This window comes from Pan paniscus, chromosome 14 (assembly GCF_029289425.2).
Source record: "Pan paniscus chromosome 14, NHGRI_mPanPan1-v2.0_pri, whole genome shotgun sequence".
NCBI classification, from domain to species: domain Eukaryota; kingdom Metazoa; phylum Chordata; class Mammalia; order Primates; family Hominidae; genus Pan; species Pan paniscus.
In genome coordinates this window covers 73,429,539-73,453,609 of record NC_073263.2, presented here as the reverse complement: position 1 = coordinate 73,453,609, position 24,071 = coordinate 73,429,539, and the positions used below count along the sequence as shown (strand labels likewise).

At 37.0% G+C, this 24,071-nt stretch overlaps 1 protein-coding gene across 3 annotated transcripts in view; it reads left to right on the top strand.

Annotated features, from left to right (window-relative positions):
* The first annotated feature begins 4,233 nt into the window (after window positions 1–4,233).
* DACH1 (dachshund family transcription factor 1) overlaps window positions 4,234–24,071 on the top strand; it is a 430,993-nt gene continuing 411,155 nt past the window's right edge. For 2 of the 3 annotated variants that reach the window (XM_055096837.2, XM_034936783.3), the window contains exon 1: window positions 7,422–8,433. In XM_055096837.2, the coding sequence (XP_054952812.2) occupies window positions 7,568–8,433 (866 nt within the window). In that variant the 5' untranslated portion in view covers window positions 7,422–7,567. Of the gene's footprint in view, window positions 8,434–24,071 lie in introns of all 3 variants that reach the window. The other variant, XM_008952797.6, reaches the window with a different exon arrangement.

Sequence of the window (24,071 nt, the reverse complement as noted above, 5' to 3'; positions counted from 1 at the left end):
AGAAACTAAAAAAAGTGAGCACTAATGAATATGGACAGCTATTAAAATATATTTTTAAAAACTTTCCAGAGAAGAAAATAATGCTCACATTTTATGATTTATGTTTATTAGATAGAAATGACACACTGTGCTTCCATGCAAATGAAGCTCATGTTAAATGAGCACTCCTAGATGCACTGGATGCTAATGATGGCCACATTTTCCAAACCAATGTCTTTTTTCCCATAAACTCTAATGACAAGGTGTGTTTTTACTGACAGTTGACTTGGATCAGAGCATGCAGTATTGTATTTCAGGTTGTGGCTTTGTAAAACCCTGTAACTTTCTTTGAAGTTAAACAGTGTCAGTCTGTTTCCATGTCTGAATAACTCTTAGAAGAGCCTGCCTGACCCAAGTCAACTCCTTGAAACATACTATTTCCCCATAATTGATGTTCCAAATGAATGTCCTTTCATAATAAAATGTGCTGGAAAACAAAACAGCTTTGCATCCGGCCCAAGTTGCATCATAATTAAATTTTATTTTATCCCATCGAGGCATGCTAAATGTTGAGCAAAATATAATTTTAAGTAATTTGTTTGTATTCTTATCTGTAGGAGTTGGAAATTAACAGCGTTGCTAGTTTGCATTTACTGTTAAGCCTGGAGAGCAGAGAGATTGCTTTGCAAACATTACAGTTATTATGTCTGCAGTTGGTACTCTTTGTATAAATTATTGATCAGCCAGCTTATTTTTCTTTCTGCTTAATGGATATTATAGCATAGCCGTTTACAACGCTATAGTTAAGGTTGTGTCAGCACTTCCATTATAATAAACCCTCTGTTACAGGGGTTTATAACTTGTTGTAAAAATTTGCTCTGGGCTGAAACTTGACATACAAGATCTCAGGCTAGAAGGTGGCAATTGTTCTTCTTTCAACTTTTTAAAAAATCTCTTTGTTCTGGAAGGCAATAAATAAATAAACACTTTATTCTTTTCTAACAATCCATGAAATTTCTGACTTCAAATAAAACAATTTTTATAGGCTATTTGTTGGACAATGACCTCTTCTTTTAAGCATAGAGAAAGAAAAAGGACCAAGATAAGTTAAAACAACAAAGCATATAGAAAATCAACAGAAACTTTTATAATCAAGTAAAATACATTTCTCCTAAGGCTGAAAAACTACACAGTAATTTATGCTTCAGTATCAAACATATTTTTATGCTATAACAGATTATACGTCCTCTCCCCACTCTCAACTATGTCTCTTGAGCACTTCTTATGCCTTCATGCTGATCTTCTTTAGAGGAAAGCGAGTGTTGGGTTATTTAAAGAGAAAAGAATATGACAATTAGAAAATGCCATATATTAAAAGGTACAGTTACAAGTACAATATTTATTACAAAACTAGGGATTTAAATATCTGTCTGACTTTTTGACCTTATTTCAGTCGAGTGCACCATTCCTCTCACAATGACCTGATTTAAGAGATGAAGGGAATTAATCTCAATTTATATTATTCTTGTTGCTGCTTCCTTTTACAATCTGACTCTACAATGATCTCAATGTGTTTATTTTTTTTAATTGAACAGTAGGCTGGGCAGCCCTTAATACCAACCTACAGATGAAATTAAGGACACTTAACTGGAAGTAAGTAGTGATAGAAAAGGATAACTACATTATCATGGAAAGTTGACCATGTGTCATAGAAGCGATGCAGTTTGAAATGAGGGAAGCAATTCCAGGATGAATTTTTTTTGTGTGTAACTATTCTTCTTGCCACTACCCTCTCTCTTCAATCTGAGTTTAGAGATTTCTGAGAATATACCCCATGACCAGTGGAGTATTTTTTGCCATTTGTCACCTTCATCCTGAACCAGGAGAAAAGGGGATGAGGATGGGTTAGGGAGGGACTAACAGTGGTGCCAAACGGCACCATTTGTCTATGGGAACTATGTAAGGTGAATGTGAATAGACAATTACAATGCATTCAGTAAGCATATATACACAGTCCACGCATTTCCATGGTGTAAAGCAGAGCAGAACTATTTATAACCATTTTAACCACTTCTTTATTAAGAATGAAAGTTAGCAATATAAAGTTGAGTGCTTCAAGTTATGATCTGTTCTCCTTCAGCTCCCTACCTTTTGTCCTTTGGGTAATTCATCACCAAGCTCTCTGTGCTTGATTAGAGAATGCATCCTTAAGTCTTATATTGTTCTTGAGGAGAAGGAGGGCAGTGGAAAAGAGAGGGAAGGTATGGAAGTAAGAGTCACCAAAAGTCAGAAGTTGGAAGGAAAAGTGGGGAGACAGAGACTGAAAGTGTAAAAGTAAGGAAGTCTTTGCTTAAGGTAGTTGAGGTTTATCTGCTGAGCTGATTGAGGAGGCAGTGCGTCTGAGTTAAGAAGGCTTGAGAGAGTCACTTGGCATAATTTCTCCGTCTTCAATGATTTACTACTGAAGTGCAAACATCAATTTTGGATTCTCTCCTGAGAAACGTTTAACAAAGTCAGTGAACTACTGGTACCCTGATATCTTTTTAGATTTGCCAAACTTTGATAGCTCTTTAATAAACCTATGCTTGAAGTTGATCTTTTTTTTTTTTCTCCTAAGGAAACAGGTCCATTAGTAAATATGTAGATATAAAAATGATCTTCCTCTTTACTTCTCCATTGTGATATATCTTGGAATTGTTGAGAAATGCACTCTATTGTTAAGGCTATTTGTGCCGGGTGTGCTAATGCACTCTTTGATTGAGTGAATTAGCAGTCATAACAATCTGGCAGTCTGGCCATAGAAGTGTGCTCAAATTGATTTGTGTTATGGCTGGACTGGAAAATCTAGTGTTAGTTGTTTTTTGCCCTGGGGCATTGTTTGTACCAAACTCCACTTTTCATTTAATTTTCCAATACATTTTGAAAGATTGAAATGCTTGTGATCAACATTTGATCTACTTGCATTATTTAAAAAAAAAATCTGAAAGTAATTTCAGATTCCAAAAAACGCTGCTTTCAATTAGAGTAAACATAATTAGAGTGACGTCGTGCTTAGAATGGTAAATCTCCTTTTGAATCTATTAAGCATTTTATCTCCTTGTCCTGTCACTGAAAGGGATTCATTCTATATCTGGAATATGCATCTGTATGTTTTTGTGTATGTCTCTAAGAGAACTTGGGAAAAAATTAAAATAATAAAATTGCAATGAATCTTTTCTTCTTGTCATTTCTGCATATGCCCAAATTGTTTCCGTTTCACTTAGTGATGCTATAGAAAGAGGATACTCAAATCTTTTAGGAAAATTTGAGATATTCAAGAAATACATTCAGATATATATTGCCTTTAAGTTACTCCATCATTTTAGTTTTTTATATGCTATGAAATATGCATTTCCCTTTTTTCAAATAATGATATCAATTATATTGAAACTCTGAAGGTTTAAAGACATGACTTATCCTGGCTTTGTCAATATTTGTATCTTTCTTACAATCTTCTGCTTTGCAGTCATTTACCAGAATTATAATGCAGCATGAATAAACCTAAAAAATGACTATTGATTACAGAGAAAGCTTTGTGAAATGATTTAGTCAGTTTCCCCACTTGAGAAATCAGTGAATAAAATAGGTCAATAGATAAGAATGGAATGGATGTAATACAGTGCTGTGTTTCCCTGGGTTATAAAAAGGGTCAGAAATAAATCCCCATAGAATTCATGTTTTCGTACTCATAAAATAAAATGATACTTACCAAATCCCAACTCTATGTCCATCTTTCTACAGATTTATTCTTTTTTAAACCACAGGTTTTGAAAGTATGTTTTTATGTGTCCCTGTTTCATTTCCCTGTCACTGCCCCTTTTAACCAAATAGGATGCCCTCATCATCGGGCTAAAGTGCCTGTTGTCATCCAGGTATTCAGCGGGACTTTAGCTGCAACAGCTACTTTGTATTTTCTTACTGTCTCTTGCAACCTTACAGCTCTTCTCAAAACTGCATTTCATACTGTACTGAACTCTCTGCATCCTGTGCCGATTTTTGTTAAGTAATAGATAGCAAGACCTGAGACCACTCTCTCTGTTAGTTCCCATTCGTAGGGATCTCATTGTCGGGCGGGGGGGGTGGGGGGGTTGTGGGGGAAGGGAGGACGGGGAAAAGGGAGGGGAGGGGCCAGAAGGGGGCAGAGGGAGGGAAGAAAATACCTTCCCTGAACTGGTACAAGCTAAGCTTCAAACGATATCCTAGGAAAGAAATTAAAGACTTCTTAATTAGTGCAGCAATTAAGCTTTCTTGGTAGCATTTTAATCAGCACAGGCCCTATCAAAGGACAAACAGAACGATTTGCAGGTCTTTGAATTTTAAACAGTCTTATTGATTTCAGCACAATACGTCTTCACAAAACACAGGGAGAATTTTCTAATATCAGTTACAGTACTTTGAGTTTTGCTTATGCAAATTGAGTGAAGGTTGGGGAAGATGAGATGGAGGGAGAGGACCTGAAACAAGCGGAGATGTAAAACAATAAACAAGCAAGACAAAAGCTCTAAAAGCTAAAGATGCAATGGAGTGAGAATTCAAAATGTCTAAGTTGATTTATCTGTTGTTGTTAAATAACTGTTTGCCTTACTCATTGGCAACATTTCTCAAAAAGAAAGAAAGAAAAAGAAAAAAAAAGGAAAGAAAAAAAGAGATAAAACCTTCAAAATTTTCAAGGCTTTTATTTCCTACATATTTTAATTTGTCCTATATGCCTTTTCTAATCCTATTGTTTGATTGAAGGGGTAAGTGGTGGTTCCCTGAACTGATTTTGAGACCTGAGGTCAGGAGAAGGAAGGCTGGAGAGCTCTTATTCAGGTGGGGGCAAATGTCTCTCAGCCCTGCTTCTGAGTGGAGCACGTGCTCGGAGGCAAAGGTTTCCCTGCAGTAGAAAACTTGGAGTTTGCTGCGAAGCAAGGTGGGATTATGGCTTAGGCTGCTATCATTACCTCCTGTCTGTAGCTTCTGAATGTGGCAGGTATTGGGTGAGTGATAGTTTAAGGAAATGTAAAAAATGAGAATGGTAATGGCAGATGCTCGGCATTTAATTCCCATTTTTCCATTTGTGGGTCTAGAACTTAAAATAATGAGACTATAGTTTAGTCTTTTGAAACCATATCAAAATTTATTAAAGTTAGGCATAGAATTCCAAAATAAAATTAGCTTTTCAGGGCTTAATACTTTCTTCCTCCCCTCCCCTCATTATAATAGTAATTTGGTATGTCTTAAAAAAGTAATATTTTCTAAAACATGCAAAAATACTTAAGGAAGTGTTTTGATGTATGTGATATATATTGAATTCCTACTTTTACCCATAACAAATTTGAAGACTGAAACATTAATAAAAATTATTTCTGAATGTATTACAATACGTTGGTTACCCAGGCCAAACAACTGTTTAAACTTTAGTTGTCCTTGCAGAAGTTCATGGACTTTTCTGCAACAATCGATTTTCTGAATTCTTATCTCCCAGGAAAGCCTCCTGATTTAACTGCTATGTCCCAAAAATTTTAGTATAATCATACACTAATTAGTCCATAGTGTCATATTTCTATTTCTCGGTAGACAGTTCCTGCACTTTTTGACACTGTGATTCACAGAGTTCAAAGGCTTAAAATGATAAAGAGAAATGTGATCATTTCAACACCAGAATGGCAAAAATTTTATTATAAAATTTCCCAACCCTGTGAACCTGCTACTAATAGTTTATTTTAAAAATCTGTCAAATGCTAAAGCATTGCTTCATATCTTATGAACTTACTGAACATGTGTGGACCGGTTCAAAGGCTAACTAATTGAAGATACTTGGAGACATGAGCAGCAAATAGATTTGACCCATATTCAAATCATATGTTAGTCAAAAATCCTTGAATAAATACTTCAGTGCAACAAGTTAGAAAAGAAAAGGAAAGAGGAAGGAAAGGAGGAATAGAGTCAGTCTAAACTCAGCCTCATGTTGTTTTAAGCACAGCTACCCAAGTCTTTACGAGTCAACTAGTGAGCTTTGTTTTTGTTCTTCTCATTATTTACAAAACATATATTTACTGACAAATTGAAAAGGACTTTCCAAAACTACAGCAGCACTTTTCAAACATGAAAAAACAAAACAAAACAAAAAAAAACCTATCGTGTTGTCCAAAAAACACATTAGCAATTGGCTTTGGGTCTTAAAGGACATGAGGATAGTTGGTTACTGTGTAAGACAGGTGAATTAATTATAGAGTTTTGGGTAAGAAAAACCTTTTTCCACTTTCTAAATCTTCAAGGATACCTTATCTCCTTGATAGCTCTAGGTTTAACAGGTATTTCTGACTGGCTTTTGGGGAGACAGTGAAGTTATTCTAAATCATCCACATCAAGGCAAGCATTTCTTTCCACAACCTATTAGGAAATATGGAATTGAATACAGAGCTTTCCATTATTCTTAAGCGATTTCGGACTGACTTTCTTCTCACCACTTGAAAACTGTCCTGGAATTTTCACTATCTTTATATAAATGAATAATTTAGTAGAGAAATAAACAATCAGATGCAAAAGAACATTACGCTTTGCTTACATGTGAATTTTCCTCAAAATAATTTCTGAATAATCGTGAAGTGGGGGCTGTGTTTTCGTTTCTAGCTCATTGCCAAAACGCGTGGAGATGGATCCTAAATCCTGGAAGGAGAGCTCGGAGCGCTCAGGCTCCTCTTTAAGTTGGCGGGCGATTGTTTAGAAGCTTTGGAAAAAATTACCAGTCCCCGCGGACGAAATGGAATGTGAGACATGCAATCTAACGGTAGTAGTAGAAGAGAAGTAGATGATCTCCCTCTCCTTTTCCGATCGCCACTTCTGTGTCCCCGGCTTTTCCTCTCCGTCCCTCCCACAGTTTCTTTCCGTATCCTCCCCCTCCCCTCCTCCTTTCCTCGCACGCTCCCTCTCCAGTGTCTCGCGCTCTCGGAGTCTCTGCTCCGAGTTCCTGGTTGGATAATTTGGGTTAATACTAGTGAGTGAGGTTTTTGCGGCTTCAAAGGGTATTTCAAGTTTCCGGAGCTCCTCCCCTCTGCACCGTGTGACAACAACAACTCGTCCAGCCGGCAGCCTGCACTTTTCAGCTCATTTTCTCTCTGTCATTCCCCTCTCAATCTTTGATCAATGTACTTGCCAGGGAGAGCCCAAGTCCTTCAAACCTCCTCCTTTTCACCTTCATCCTTAACTTTGTGCTAGAGCGAGACCCACACAACAACAGCCGACCCTCCCCGCCCCCCCCCCCCCCCCCCACACAAACCAGCCCTCGATCCCAGCCCCCGGAGAGGACTCGCATTTCGACTTGCGGGACACTTTTGTGCGTTTCTCTCCAGAGCGCCTCTCGTGCTCGCCCCTCTTGCGCTCGCTCTTTATTACCTTCACCTCCTTTTCTCCCCCTTCTCTCCCTTTCTCCTTCTCGTTCTCTCCCGGAGTTGTTGTTGTTGCCCCCCTCGCTCCTTCTCCCCCCTTTTTTCCCCTTCCCCTCCCGGGGGTGTGTGGCAACTTTTCCTCTCGCTTCTCCTCCGTCTGTTTCCCCTTATATGTGACCATGGCAGTGCCGGCGGCTTTGATCCCTCCGACCCAGCTGGTCCCCCCTCAACCCCCAATCTCCACGTCTGCTTCCTCCTCTGGCACCACCACCTCCACCTCTTCGGCGACTTCGTCTCCGGCTCCTTCCATCGGACCCCCGGCGTCCTCTGGGCCAACTCTGTTCCGCCCGGAGCCCATCGCTTCGGCGGCGGCGGCGGCGGCGGCGGCGGCGGCCACAGTCACCTCTACCGGCGGCGGCGGCGGCGGCGGCGGCAGCGGAGGCGGCGGCGGCAGCAGCGGCAACGGAGGCGGCGGTGGCGGCGGCGGCGGTGGCAGCAACTGCAACCCCAACCTGGCGGCCGCGAGCAACGGCAGCGGCGGCGGCGGCGGCGGCATCAGCGCTGGCGGCGGCGTCGCTTCCAGCACCCCCATCAACGCCAGCACCGGCTGCAGCAGCAGCAGCAGTAGCAGCAGCAGCAGCAGCAGCAGCAGCAGTAGTAGCAGCAGCAGCAGTAGCAGCAGCAGCTGCGGCCCCCTCCCCGGGAAACCCGTGTACTCAACCCCGTCCCCAGTGGAAAACACCCCTCAGAATAATGAGTGCAAAATGGTGGATCTGAGGGGGGCCAAAGTGGCTTCCTTCACGGTGGAGGGCTGCGAGCTGATCTGCCTGCCCCAGGCTTTCGACCTGTTCCTGAAGCACTTGGTGGGGGGCTTGCATACGGTCTACACCAAGCTGAAGCGGCTGGAGATCACGCCGGTGGTGTGCAATGTGGAACAAGTTCGCATCCTGAGGGGACTGGGCGCCATCCAGCCAGGAGTGAACCGCTGCAAACTCATCTCCAGGAAGGACTTCGAGACCCTCTACAATGACTGCACCAACGCAAGGTGAGTCGGGGGGGGATAGCCCCCGCCGCCCGCGCCCCTTCCCACCAGCCTGCTCGCCCTGCCCTCGCTCCTTTCCCGGCGCCGCTCGCTCTGCGCGCCCGCGAGCCGCGCGCCCCGGCGAGCGCGGCCCTCTCCTCTCCCTGCTCGGGGCTCGCCAGCCGCGCCCGATCCCCTGAGAAGTTGGCACCTCACCCTGCCCAGACCTCGCTCTTCGGCCGGGTCCTCCCCTTGCCCTCTGGGTCCCGGGGATGGGCTGCTGTGGGATGCGGGAAAGCCGAGCCTCGGGGCGGAAGGGACGAGAGGGAGGAGGACGGCGCCTTTGCTGGAGCCACAGCCCCCTGCCCCGGGCGCGCGGGCGCCTGGAGACCCCTCTCAGCGCTGCTGCCCGCGTTCGTGCGCTCCCCAGGACCTGGGTTCCACGGCCAGCCTCCCGGCACCGACAGGGCTGATCTGTGGCGCCGAGCGGCGTCCCGGGGGCGGGGGGAGGTCGTGACCTGCTCCGCAGGGCTCGGGGAGCGGGGAGACGCGCTCCGGGTGAGGGTCCCGCTGGGAAAGGTGAGGGAGCGGGCCAGCACCCGAGGAGGGCACTTTGAGGTCGGGAGGGAAATGACCCGCGAGGCTGAGAGACCGGGTCCATCCCGGGGGATGAGCTCCGGGGACTTGAGCTCCGAAGCCCGGAGGGGAAGCCAGCCGAGGGGAGGGGTCTGTGTGTTCGCGCATGTGTGCGTGTGTCCGCGTGTGAGCGAGTGCGTGTGCAAAGGAAATAAAGGGGTACGGTGGCCCCGGGGCAGATGCGAGGGCAACCAGCAGGTTTTCTTCGGTAGGGGGAGGTGACCGATTGCCCGAGACTCAATGGAAGCTGAACTGGAGAGATTAGGAAGGAAAGCCACGGAGTGCGCTCTCTCTCGATCTCTCTTTCGAGTTCTCTGTCTCTTTCTCTCCAAAGTGTGTTTTCTTTCTGTCTTTCTCTCTCTTCTTTTCTTAAAGGTTAGTAGCTTAAGCAGCGAGCAGGTGCACACTTTGCACTGGGATGCTCAGCGGCCCTGATACTCTGTGCCCTGGCTTCCCCAGCCCAGCAAAGCGCGCGCACGGAGGAGGCGGCGGGACCGGTCCCCAGCCAGACCAGTTTTATGCTAATGAACGCTCAGTGGGGGAGGATCTACCGAGAGGGGGCGGGAGTGGGGCAACTTGTCAGTTTCGGGGTAGAGATGATCATTCCACCCCCTTTCACAGCGCCGCTTTGTCCCCACGGTTCTCTGCAAGGAAGCGCAGAGGCAAAAGTTCAGAGTGAGATTCCGGGAGAAAGAAAATAGGGAAAGTTGAAGACCTGAAGCGGGCACGTGGGAACTGCGCGTAAAATTTGCGCAGAAACTTCGGTACCCTCCAAATAAGTTTGAAGATTGAGAGAAGGAGCGGAGTTAGTGTGTGCCCCCGCAGAGACAGGGAAACTTAGGTGGAAAGGAAGTGTAGCAAGGAGACCAGAAGGACATTGTGTTGAAAAAGCGCTAGGTCTTTTTTCCATGGAGAAAATCTTCTTCTCTGTTAGTGCCCGGGAAGGCTGTGAAACGAAAAAGATTCGAATTCCAGTCCAGCAAATGTCCTATCCTGACCTAGCCAGAAATTCTTTTCCGTGTTTAGGTACTCTTCCTTCCATGGGACATGGGTGTGTTTGGGCTTTGAACCTTCGACTATTTTGGGGTAAATGTTGTGTGTGTGTGTTTGTGTGTGTGTGTATGTGCGCGCGCGCGCTCAAAAGTATGGACAGGTGGCAGTAAAGATGGGGGGTGGTGGGGGTCGCGGAAGCAAGATCACTAAACGTCATTTACTCAGATAATTGGAGTTCTTGGTCGTGCAGAATATAAAATATTTGCCCCAAATCTATATTAAAACTATTTGAATCAGGACAGGAAAATTGTTCTGGAGTTATGAAGAAAGCTAGGTGAAATTTGAAGCTAGTTCAGATATGATTGTTATAAAATTGTCTGCCTATCCAGTAAATTGGTGAATTGCTACTTTTTTTTTCTCCTTAATAATCAAACATCTACTCTCCTCGGTATCCTCTTTATGTATTTCTTACAGCACACTAGATACTAGATAATTAAAGGCCATTTCACATACACACACGTAAACACAAAAAATTACTGGAGAAAACTTTCTTCAATGACTGCATTATAATAAATGTTATAATCAATGTTAAACTCGATTTATTCCCTGAATTTTTGCCTAGATTTGAAGTCCTCACCATGTGGTTGGAGAATATTCTTTAACTTTTAACTAAATATTTTTCAAGTTTTTTTCCCCCTGAGGTTAACAACAGATCTGGAGTTTAAACTTGCAGAGCCAAGATAAGTTAAATCCAGTGGAACTGTTTATCTCTTCACAAATATCTCATCACTACTGTAATTATGTTTCAGTCACCTGGCCTTAATAATTTGCAATTACATGTGTTGCTCTAAAACCCTATTTCAAGTTATTTTTAAGTTAAAGGCGGGAAGTTTGTTGATTTAGTATTGAATTTGATCATATATCAACTAAAAAAGCTTACTCAAACTTAAATACATGCAATATTGTAGTCATTAACTTGAGAAGGTGTTTAGTTGCAAATACCTACCTTGGTTTTCCTAACTCTGCCACTGATTGAAGAAATTGAGAACTTGTAATGGAACTCCCTCTCACCAAATATACTGTTTACCCTATATTATTATTTTTAATGATTATTATAAGCATTATTGTCTTATTTCTTACCTTTGAAAGCTTTGAAATGTTTTGCATCTTGCATTTATAAAATTATGATTACTTTTTTCATTCAAGTCAAGTTTATATCTTTGCTGTGAAGAACCTTTTTTATTCACCTAGATGTATTGATTTATTTCACTTTGGTTTCTTTCTCCTCTAGCTACTTAACAGGCTAAGGGAGTAATTTATGTAGAGTATAAGAGAAGCTGAGCAAGAAGGGAAACTATATAAAATTACTATCTATACACCCATATATGTGTGTATATAATTTATACATGCACATATAATTTATATAAAATGAGAAACATCAAATCTTAGCACTCTCAGCTTTTTACAGAAACTATGTCTATCTCTTAATAGCATGGAATAATAATACCAGGGATTTTGAGGAACCGAAATGATGTTACAGAAAAGTAAGGTTCATAAACTTGCTCAAAGTGGCTCAGTAAGTTAGTAGCAAACCTTCGAGTGGATTTAATTTGCTTAGGGCTATTGCATTAGCATGCTATCTATGAAAACTAGAATAAATGTTGAAGCCATCTGTCATTACCACAAGGAGATGAAAAAGAGACTATCACCTGCTAGACAGTAAAGCTAAAAAATAAAGGTCTCAAAACATGAAAGAAATGTAAAGCTAAAAAATAAAGGTCTCAAAACATGAAAGAAATGTAAGGACATATATTTAAAAGTTGTCAAAGGACAAAGTCTGTCCTTGATCAGCTTCCTCCAATTATTATTTTAAAACTAAACATTAGTTGCATGAACTTGGCTGTTGCAACAGAGGTCAGTTAATTAACTGCTTACCATTAAATAACAACAAAAAAAGAAAAGTAATTATGTACATGGTCAAATCTCTGTTTGTATGAGTCAGTTCCCTTTTTGTAGATTTGGGTTAGGATTCAATTTTCCACGAATTCAGGTTTTTAAAAAGTGACCTTGTTTTATTATGTTATCTAAAATATTCATTTCTTTCATTATTGTAAGAAGATAATTTTGTCTCAGGATCTTTCAAACAAGATTGTGATGTAGGTTCTAAGTAACCCTAGATTTGAGGAGTTTTTAACTTAAGTAGATTCCAGTTAGTCTTATATATTTTATAGGCACATACCTATATTCACAAACAGAATTCTTTTGTCTTAAAATACCATCCATGGACAAAATATTGAAAGTGTTTTATGTTTCAGTAGTAATACATGAATGAAATTGTAGTGTAAGAAGTACAAAACATTTTCCAATTCTTGACTCTATTTTTTTTTTTTTTTTTTTTTTGGTTAGGAGTTTTAATAAAGATGGCAAACCGAACCAGTCTATATTTATTTAACATTTGCCCTGTTGCCTGGTTTTCAATGACACAGACTTATGCATTGATATAGAAAGTTTAACATAAATATAGATTCACTTCTAACAGATAATTACAATACTTGGCACAGAGAAATTAAAGAATTGCTTCAAATGAAGAGAGACTCTGAAGTTTTCGTATTACAGTAGATTAATGCTTCCAATAACGCCTAATGTCTCATTTTATATCATTTCAAAAAGAATAGGGCATAATTAGAAGACTAAAGCTTAAATATGAAAGTTTGCTTGGTTCCACAATTTATTTCTGTATGTTTTAAAAGTGTTAGCAAATTACACTTTAATAACTAGTGTGTGAATAAAATATAAGAATATTCTAACCTAGAATTTAGTTTGTTCAATCAAATTATACTGCAGGATATAAGTTGTTGAGTTATTTGGATAATCTCTTCCAAACCTGTTGTTTTTCTAAGAGTTAGTCTCTCACAATATCGTAGTTATTTTTGTCAAAAGTGAACATGGTTATGATGATACTTTACTTTCTGAACTCCACATTTAGTTAATGCTCTGATGTAAGAAATTTGATTTGTACATATGATATTTTATTTTGTGAAGCTTCAAATATTATATAAAATAAACTACACGACAGGCTTTTTTCCTCTAGAAAAATTCTGGTATTCACATTTGACACATAGTTTTAAAATCTTCATTTTTTTAGTCCAAATCTGCTTTTTTTTGGATTATTCTATTAAATTTCACTCCAGTTTCATGTCAATTACTGGGACAAATATTAACCACCCTCTTTTTGCCTCACTGCATCCCCCAACTCCCTGAGATGTGACACCCTATATTGACTAAAGTCTTGGCAGGATTTGAGCATAAATCACTCTTGTCTTTGGCGATTTACTACGTGTGATTCACCAGCATATGAAAACATGATATGCTTTATTGTTTCTCATTTGATGTTTTGTTTTTAGAATATAAGTAGCATTAGTAAATTAGCTTAATGTGCAACCAAGTAGTTGTTATTTTAAGAACAATTTGTGCTTTAACTATCAATTAGTATTATTTTATCTTTCCAAGTTATTTTACTAAATTGCTTCATACAATTGCTTTTGTCAGTCAAGTAAAATAGTCATCTAGATTGCATTATATTAGCAATGTAGAAAACAACTACTGCAAAATATAATGGGAAATTAAACTCTCACAGGTTGTAAACTGTCTCCCTTTGAATCCTTGTCTGAAGAAATTAATTTGAACTATGCCTTCTAAATAGGTACAGGTGAGTCATCTAGATTTCATTAAACATTTTTATTTTAAGGGTTTTGTTACTTGGTTCTTTTAAAAAGTTAAACTTTGTTTGAATTTATCTTTCAAGTATTTCCTTTTCAGCTTGTTCACCAAAAAAAAAAAAAAAAAAAAAAAAAGTCACATTAAGTTATATATCTTTAGAATAACAGGAAATGTAAAAATGGATATTATTGGCTTGGGTATTTAAAAATGTAATTAAGATAAAGTTTTATCATTTTATGTTTGAATTGTTATAAAAATAGAATGACCTTAGCATATGTCAGCATGTGCCATTTTCTTACTGAGGTAATGCTTTGTGATTGTCCAGTTTAAGAGATGTATATCTGCGTGCGTGTGTGTGTGTGTACACATGTATGTCTAAATACTACATATTATATGTAGTATATATTTATATAGTATATGTAGTTTGAATATTCTAGCTAAGACTACACTTATATTTTCAGGCTTTGGGACTGCATTAAGGAGACCCTTCTCTATTATGTTTGTTATGTTCAATAATTAAATTTTTAATGAAGAAGACTATGAATTAAGAGCCCACCTAATGGAGCTCAGATAAGTGTAATAGCAAAGGCTCTGATCTGCACAGATATGTACATCTCAGGCACAGCAGAGGCTCTGTGCAAACCTACATTTTGCTCAAATTTCTTGTTTCCTTCTTCTCAATCTGCCAAAAATATTTCTAGTAAAAAGTAATTTTTGCTATTGTGGCTGTCTTGTAACTAACTTTTATTTGCTGATATTCGCTTTTTAGCAAATGTCACATACAGGAATGACTTCATTAGGATAGTATAGTTAGTTTACCAAATTATTGCTTTGGAAAACAAGAATACCAAGGATAAGATATTTATATTTGGTCCACTAATTAGTTATTATTAGATTACTGGTGGATTACTTTATTTGTTATACCTATTTATTTTAAGGAGGTTTCTGAGAATCTGTTAAGAGTGTGTCCATTGTTGCTAGTTTTAGGCAGCTAATGATTAGCTTTATATATAAATGTACAAATGACAATGAAAAGAATTTTCAATCCACTATAAATTAGTTATTAGACAATCAATAAAAAGGTCATTGTTTTTCAAATTAATGATACAATTAAAATTAATTTAATGAATAGCAGATAAATGTCCAATTAAAAAATATATGTCACATCACATATAATGACCCAAATCACCACTTGATCCAAAGTCAAGGACCTTGAACCAAATGCATTTAAAATGTATTGGTTTATTCGGACATAGATTTCCTTTATAAGAGAAAAGCATTCGAATTCACCCATTTTTAAAAAATCATCTTTCATTCTGTCTAAATTGGACATTAAATTTGCCAATGACTGCATTGTGTTAAAGGTGTGGTCCTTTTGCTTTCTGATCCAAATTGGCTTGGAATTAATCCAGGATTTCAAGCTGGGATTCTTCTGCACATTTAAATGTATGTGACTTGATTGGAAGTTGTCAGAGACAACTCATTAAACTGGAAATCTCACTATGTCATTGTTTAATTGGTCTTTTTTTGTTGTTGTTATAAATATATTGAAGTGTTGTAAACTACAAGCACAGCAACACACTGAATAGCCAGTTACTTTTTAAAAAAGTTTTAGAGAGTAGTGATTGATACTGAGAGAGAGACACACAGAGAGAGAGATACAGAGAGAGAGAGAGAGAGAGAGACAGAGAGGCAGAGAGAGAGAGAGTGCTTAACTGAAGTATCTATAATAATGTACTGTACAGGTTGAATACAATACCTGGAATACATTACATTTTTCTAGCAGGAAGTAAAAGTGAAATAAGCCAGGCACAGAAAGACAAATACTGCATGGTATCACTTACATGTGGAATCTAAAAAAGTTGAACTCATAGATGCAGCGAGTAGAATGGTGGTTACCAGGGACTGGAGAGCTGTTGGTCTAAGGTTACAAAATTTCAGTTAGATAGGAAGAAAACGTTGTACAACGTGGTGATTATATTTTCTATGATTTGAAAAATATAAATAAATATCCTTTGATTTGACTATAAGTAGATCTTTAAGAATCCTGAAGTGGATTTTGAAGATAGCCTATATTTTTGACAAAAAAAAAAGGATATACTTTTAAAGCATGATTTTCATGAAGCAAATACTGCAATAGGCCACATAGTACACTGGTTGATGTTGATTGGTAACATCGAATAATTGAGAAATGTTTTTGTTTTCTTAGCATATATGAATGGAGTGGTAAACATGAAGTATTAAAAAGTCACAGTGTTAAATGATCTTTGAATTTGTATGGTATCAAGTGTTTGTAAATAATTAGATTGCCTTTCCAGTTACAACAGGAAAAAAAATAACCTTATTTTTCTTCAAGGGCAAACAAAATATATCTTAAGAAAGAAAGTGTACTACTTGAAAGGGAGATATTTTATGGAAGCATATAGAAGCATTTGCAGTAAATATTTATCAATTCCATTTAAGGGATACTGGTCATTTCTTCAGTAAAGGCAATGAAAATAAATCTCTAGAATATGTTAACTAAGAAATAGTGTATTACATTCACTTATCAGGCAGATGGAGTATTTTGTTAAAATCTTAAACTGTATCCTGATATTTTATTAGTAGCAACAGTAAATGGGCTGTCTTATTCATAGTCTTATATTTTAAAGACATATTGTTTATGTATGAACAAAGTAAATCACTTAAGGTGTAACAAATCTTTGAACCCATCATAGTTCTGCTAAAATATACTGATGCATTCAACAGTATTACTTTCTATTTTATGTTTCAAATTTAGGATTTTTATTTAATTTGATTCTTCAAAATGATATTATCTTCTTGAGTTAGGCACTTACAGTTAAATAGTGCCTTTTGATTTTAAAAGAATAACCTGGAACACTTTTATTTTTCATATTACCTGTCACACATTTTATATGAGGATGAATGTTCTTGTGTGTGCAACAAGTGTAAAATTTTTATCAGTAGTTTAGAGAACTCTGTGGTGGATATTTTTTATATGTATTAGCATTAGCTCATTTGTACTCTATGCTTTAAATAATTGTCGTACATTTGGTAGAAAAGCCTTTACATACATGTAGATGTGTTGTGTAGGAATACATTCACACACACACACGCAAACATAACATATACACCTGTAGGATGTAGGGCCACAGGACAAATAACTTAGGAAAATACAATTGGCTTTAATTTTACCTTTTTGTAACACATAAAAACATGAAACAATACATCAATAAACAGGTCCTATTTTACTGAAATACAACAGAAAAAAAGAATTAATTTTAGAGTTAAAGAAGTAGTTTATACTTAAATATTTTAGATATAATTATGCAAGGCTATATAGTTATTAGGACAGTGATTAAAAACAGCTTAATTTTTCTAAACCTTTTTAATGATAATGTACTTTAAATTCTCTGTTTAAAAATATATGCATAAGAATTATTTTATTTGTATAAAATAGATATTAAACGATTGGGTATTAGAATCTGTACATTATTAAATGACACTACATGTGCTTGATGCCCTTGCTCTCTTTCTTTTATTGGTTTATTTCATTGCTTCTTGCACTTAGAGCAAGCATATCCTTTAGAATCAGTGAATAAATGATAGGAAAACAATTTCATAACATAAAGGAAAAGAGACTGTTCTAAAAGCTTTGCCATCAATGAGATGAGTTAGGAATGAGGTCAGTGGGTTAATCTGCAGGTCTACATAAGGAGATGTGTATTACCACTTCTTGCAGTGGACTATAATTGTCTTTGAAAACACCTAGTAAAGATCCAGTTAAATTGAAATCAATTACTTTCTCAATAATTCCATGGCCTATGTCAAGTCCTTACGTCATCGGTAAGAGTGCAAGCAGGCATACATTTTTTGCAACATAGAAAGACGCTTATAAAACAGTGATGACTTAGAAGTTTCTGCTTCATCTAAAGCTTATGGAATTAAAAAAACTTTGTACAAAATATAAAACCTTGTACACAGTATTCGGTAAAAAGTTCATCTTTGCATTTAGATATTTACATAAATACAAGTATTTCACATTACTTTTTGCATCTTCTGGTAGGAGAAAGTATAAGTAAGTGAAAATAGTTTCAAAATATTTTATGATTGTCATCTCTGACACCTTTATTCTTACCCTCTAAGAATGCTCTGATAAGTGTGTACTATAATCAAAGATGAATATATGTCTGCTGTTCACTGATTTTTTTCTTACGCACTGTTGACAGTATGGTACATGCAGATTTGAACTTGTAGCCAGGAACAGTGCTTCCATGCTTCAAATTGCCAGAAGACCCCCAGGGACAGAAACTTGACCTGCTTTTATGAAACCATAGAATTACATTTATACAAGTTACCCCATGGGAAAGGAATGAACTGATCCCAATTCAAACCTTAATATTGGAGCCTTCTGGGTCAAATTTGATTTTTCTTTCTGTTAACACCTGTTTGGCTACCACATTTAGTACTTTTATTCTTAGGAAATTAAAAAAATATTATTCATCAGTGGTATTTCACAGTTAAGCCAAAGTGCCATCAAAATTTTGCAGCTATTTAAGTTTTCTCATGCTATTAAAATGTTACTTTTTAAAACAAAATTCTTCTCTTTATGTATATATCCTAGATTTAAGGAGTTTAAACACAAATTTAATTAGATATAAAAACAATTATTTTGTACTTTTTAATCAATTTCTCTTTACTAATGAGTCAGTCCAAGTAGGAGAAGAAACTTTTTTAGGACCTTTTCCTTGTAATAACATTTCCAAATAAGGATTTTTCTAGGAATATATTTAATTTTTCTTAGAGTCACACTTTAAATGGTTATGTATCTAATTTTGCTTTTAGTTGGACCACCTGACAGGGTTTCCAGAATGCTGCTTTTGCTACTACTAATAATAAATGAAGGTGGTCACTGATAAACTGGATGCATAAAAGATATTTTTATTTTAGCTGGATTCACTTTACTTACATGAACTGGGCCTAAGTTGGACAGCTGAAGTTAACAATTTGTTCCAAATAAAGAAGAATTTAGGTGTGTAGTAGTTTGCTTCATTTCTGTACTATGCTATGTCATATAAATGCAAATGGATAACTGATATAAATGGGTAAGGTCATAGCATCTCTACTTGTTTGACAGTTTTAAATGACTGCCATTAGATTACAGAATCAAGACCTACTTCTCCATATAGAAAGACTTGCTCTCAATGTTGTATACACCAAAAACATCTTATAGATGGTGAGGCAACACATGTATATGCTGTCACAATTATGATGGTTAAATAATTCCATCATTGGGTTTTGAAATTGAGGTGAGCAAATTCCTTTTCAAATTAAAAGTTAAAAAGAATTCCACAGACTTTTTATTCTTTTCTCACTTAACATTGAATAAACCATTTGGATAAGTGGTTATTGGTTATTTCCCAATAAGAACCAAACATAAAAGTCTCTAATAATAATTATACTAAATCAATTCTTGGAATAGAGGAAAAATATTACAATTGCCAGTGGAAGGTATACCACTTTCCTTACTATCATAAGTCATGATCATCTAGGAAAAACTATTTGGAGTTTTAAACATACATTGTTGATTCTTTTTCTGTTGGCTGCTAAGTGACAAAAAACCCACAAACACTTATTTTCACTGTAAATTAACAATTTTTCTGCCTTGGCCTTATACTTATCATTTGAATGAAGATGAAAAATCATATCAGTTCTTTGGCTGTTTCCTAGTATCACCTGATGCCATATTTATAAAATGCCAATATTTAATTATATACCTAATTTCATTTAAAAGTTTACCCCAACTAGTTTCATGGTGATTTAACATGGCTATTGCACTCCACCCTCTCTAACTGTGATGGAAGGAAGGAAAGTAGGTAGATCATAAGATCATTGTGCTGGTCTTAAAAATAATCTATTTCAGAAAAGGCAACCTAATCTGACTTTTGTAATGGTGATGATATGAAGTTTCTATGACCTTTTTTGTCTTTCAGAGGCACTTTCTAGCTCTCTTTCCAATAATGATTGATGTTACACACCACATGAACTGGAAATAAAGACATGTTAAAAACTCTTGCTATAAAATGCATGAAAGGAGAGGGGAAGTTTTATTTTGTAGGCAATCCTCTAAAAGTAGAGTAATCCTTATTACTGCACAGAATTGTACATGATACTCAAAATAGGAAGCCTTTAGACACCAAACTAAATTTCATCTTCTTACATACCCTTGTCATCCAAATTATCATAACCCACCTTTATTTTTTTTTGAAACTCTAGTGAAATTGTGCATGAAATAGAAACATTTTACCATGAAATTTACCTATAAACATCTAGCCAAAAACAGAACAAACTCTGGATTTTTGAGCTATTGATATTTAGAACAGATCCCTTAAATTCAAAATTGTGAAATATAATACAATTGTATTTAATTACAGTATTTTATTCCAAGCTTAGGAAATAAAATTAAAATGGCATATTTGATCTGGAGTAAACTTTTTTGCTCTTTTTTTTTGGAGAGTGGGTTAAATAAGGGCCCATGACAGGAATGCTGTTTGTTTTTCACAAAAGTTGTTTGTGATTTCAGGTACCCTTGGGAAATCTCTTGATCAGTTTCACATCTGTTCCTGTCAAAGTGGGTGCTAAGATACCGGTCACCCAGCAACCATGTCCAAGAGGGAATTGGGCCGATAATAACTTCAAAAAGGAATGACAGATGCTAGATTAGGATGAAAGACAAAACGCATGAAAAATGAGCTTGTTAGAATCAAAAATTTGTTCAAGCACCTTTATGCAAATTAAATGAATATTGAATATTTGCATGCAGTAATTTCTACTTTTTCGTTTGATTGAAAAGAAAAGAATAGTGCATTTAAACTCACAAATGTGACTTCTTTCTTTTGTACTAATTAACATACAAAGCAGAATCTCTTTTTTAAAAATCAGATTAGCCACCTGGGTTCTTAGAGCTCCACTAAGTATATTATAATGTTTTTCTTATGAAAATGGTACATTTTAAGAGGACTTGGTTTATCTAATTTTTTAATAATAAACAGTGTCATGTGAATTAAGATTATTTTAGATGAATATAAATCCATTTCTTGAGAAAGCCTTTCAAAAGTAACCTTATCCTGTTGTCCTTGAAATTGGTTAATGTACATTAATAAAAGATCACTCAAGATGAGTTCACACCAAAAGCACAGACTTCTCATTGACTGGTTAAATAACAATGCATTAAAGTAAAGCAGAGTGGTGTGCCCTAAAAGAAAGTAGGCAGAAAGATCTCTTCAAAATTTAAGATGCTCTTTGATACATTACCAGCTTTTCTATTGAACTGTTCAAATACTAATCAGAATTTAGAAGAGCCTGATAAAATGTAGTGATTGAGAGAGGTTTCTGAGTCTTGGTTTAGCAATGTCTAATGTGGTCACGTAGAGAAATTGATTTTCTTCAGAAATTAATTAATTTTTCATATCGCCCTAAGCTGCAGTTAAAAAGAGTGCATACTTGTCTGTTTTTTCCAGAAATATTGCCTAATCATATTAATACCATTGCCCCAAGGATGAAAAGATAATTGTACAAATGCATTTGGAAATATGTATCACTGAGTATTTATGATTAAATTATGCAAATGACCCAGCTCTCATCCTTTCCAGACCCAGATTGTCTAATTAGGATTGATATGCTGAATAGATGTTCCAGAATTTGAATACAAGCATGTCCAAGGAGCAGAAAATTGGAAATGACAAGGCTGAAATCCAAAGAAAAGTGTCTTTCGTTTCTATACTTTGTTAATGTGCTGTTAGCAGTTGAGGGTTTTTTCCCTCCCTTTGGCTATTTTGTGGCTCATATGTCCTTATTAGAAACAAGTATGCAAAACAAATTGAACTTTAGCCAATAGCATTTTATTTGTATTTGGTGCTTATTTAAAAATAATCTCTTGGTCATTCAAAGAGAGCATCGCTATTCCTTTGCTCCAAACAATGTAAACTTACCCTTAATTGGGTGACTTTTTAAAAAAACTTCCTCTGAATTAGGATCACAGCTTTATTTCAAAGCTAGCTCTCTAAACTTAATGGTATACCAGGACAGTATTTTCTAAGGATATGCTTCTTGAATCTATAGTTCATTTGTTCATTCATTCACTTAAATGCCTATCTTCTTGTAGTTGGAGAACACTGTTTAAGCAAAAGTTCTGATTAGGAAAAAAAAAAAAAGCAGCACTTTAAATGTAACAATGTTTGAATTTGAGGTCCTCAGCAGGCTTTCTCCCTCATTGATTACACTCATTCATCTCAGATGGAGGGGTGGTCGCGAAGAGCAAGGAAGGGACTGAACTGTCAGGACTCCAGCCTTTGTTAAGCAGCGGGTAGTCACTGCCTCTGAACTCGGCTGGCTCCTGCTTCCCGTCTGCAGGATGATGGATTGCTATGTTTAATACATTTCAGCTTTTGTCTGTCATAGTGTGGACAGACAGTACTATCAGTGATTTCAACAGTGATTAGAAAACAGTTTCAAACCATTCCTATTGGCCAGAGAGCTTCCAGAAATGTCTGATGAAACATACTCATTGGTACTCTCGCCATGTAAACGTGTAGTTTAACTAGGCGGAGATTGTACACTCACTGTTTAAACTGATGCAGAAGCCCACTGAGAATGACTAAACTATATATCAATTTTTAAAGAAAATGCACAAGACAATTTTAAGAATCTCTGGGGTCTCAAACTAAAAATTCATCCGAAGTAGTCCCAAGTTTCAGATGAATTTGTATTCTTTATATAGTAACAACATGTGCTTGATGGCAGGACTGTATTCCATAAACTATGATGTCAGTTGTTGCTATGCTCATCAGTATTGAGCTATCTAGCAATATTGGGGTGGGGGTTAGAATGTGAGGACTATGTGAAAGCAGTAAGACAGGACTTGGCATGTGCTACGCTGGGATTTGCTGAGCTGTGGGGGCTTTGTGGTTCACAAGTCCAAAGGGTGAATGATTTCAACAACAAGAAGGCCACTATATGCCAGCTCAGTATTCTCCCTGGAGTGTCTTATTCTATTTACAAAACTGCTGCTAATAAATACAATTAGCTAAAGGAAAAGAAACTATTCTTTTAAACCATTAATAATATAGGCAAAGTTTTATTTCAAGAAGGGGGCATAATAAATAAATCAAAATGGCCAATAACATCATTATTTACTAGTTATAATGTAATATACTAAATGTAATGTAAATTATAATGTAAATTATAAAATGTGTTTAAACATGGAGTTTTAACTGTAGCAGTAAATAGGTAATTATTAAAATAATAATCCAACCAAAGTTTTGAAACAAAAACCTAAATCAGGAGAAGCTACTTGCCTTTGATTAATCTCTATTAAGAAGGAGGTTAAAGAAAAAGTTTATGTGGTCAACAGCAAATGTCTGATGAGAATAAGAACTCCAGATCTTAGATTATATTTCCTCTTACTGATGTTCTGACACTGAAAAATTTTCACCTGGAATCCTTCCAGTAAAGATTTCTGGTCTTGAATATGTGATCGTAAGCATACTCATGGACGTACATATCACAGCACAAATGCGCACATACACACATTGCATTTCTTTTGAACTAGTACAATAGCTAAAGATTTTGTCATTTGACATTACTTATTTGGTAATAAGGATAGGTTGTACTGTACCTCCTGAAAGAGTTATAAAAATATTCACATATTTTACAAATTGTCTTGTTCATTGTTGCATTTTAAAGTTATTGAAATAGTGCTCAGCTTAAAAGCTGTGCATTCATTCAGCATATTCTAAAGGAGTCATTTGTCAGAGTGACTCAAAGACAGTGGCCATATGTGCTTCTGTATGGAAATTATATAACTGGGCTTAAGTAGATCTGAATTTTTAAATCCAAATTTTCACAATTTATATAGCACATGTATAGTGAATTAATGTATTACTCCTCAACATTTTTGTACTGAATCATGTGTGGTTTTTAAACTTTTAATAGTGAAATATTAAGTAGTCTCTTATTGACTTTATACTTGCAGGTCGGAGGTGGGCAGGGAAGTGGCGAAGTGTTCATTCTTTTAGAGAGGGATAAGGTATAGAAGGAAGCTATTAGCAGGTCATATCTCTCAAAATCACTGTGTTGGGAGGGAGGAATCTTCTATCAAGTCAAAGGGAAATGCGTAGTTTGGACAACTAGAGTTAAGGATCCTGGCCTTGCACTCCTAGTGGAAGATTGCATGGAAGGGCCCGAAGGTGTTGAGTAATACTCTGTTTTAAAGTAGAGCTATCTCATGAAATGAACATAAATTACTCTGTTAC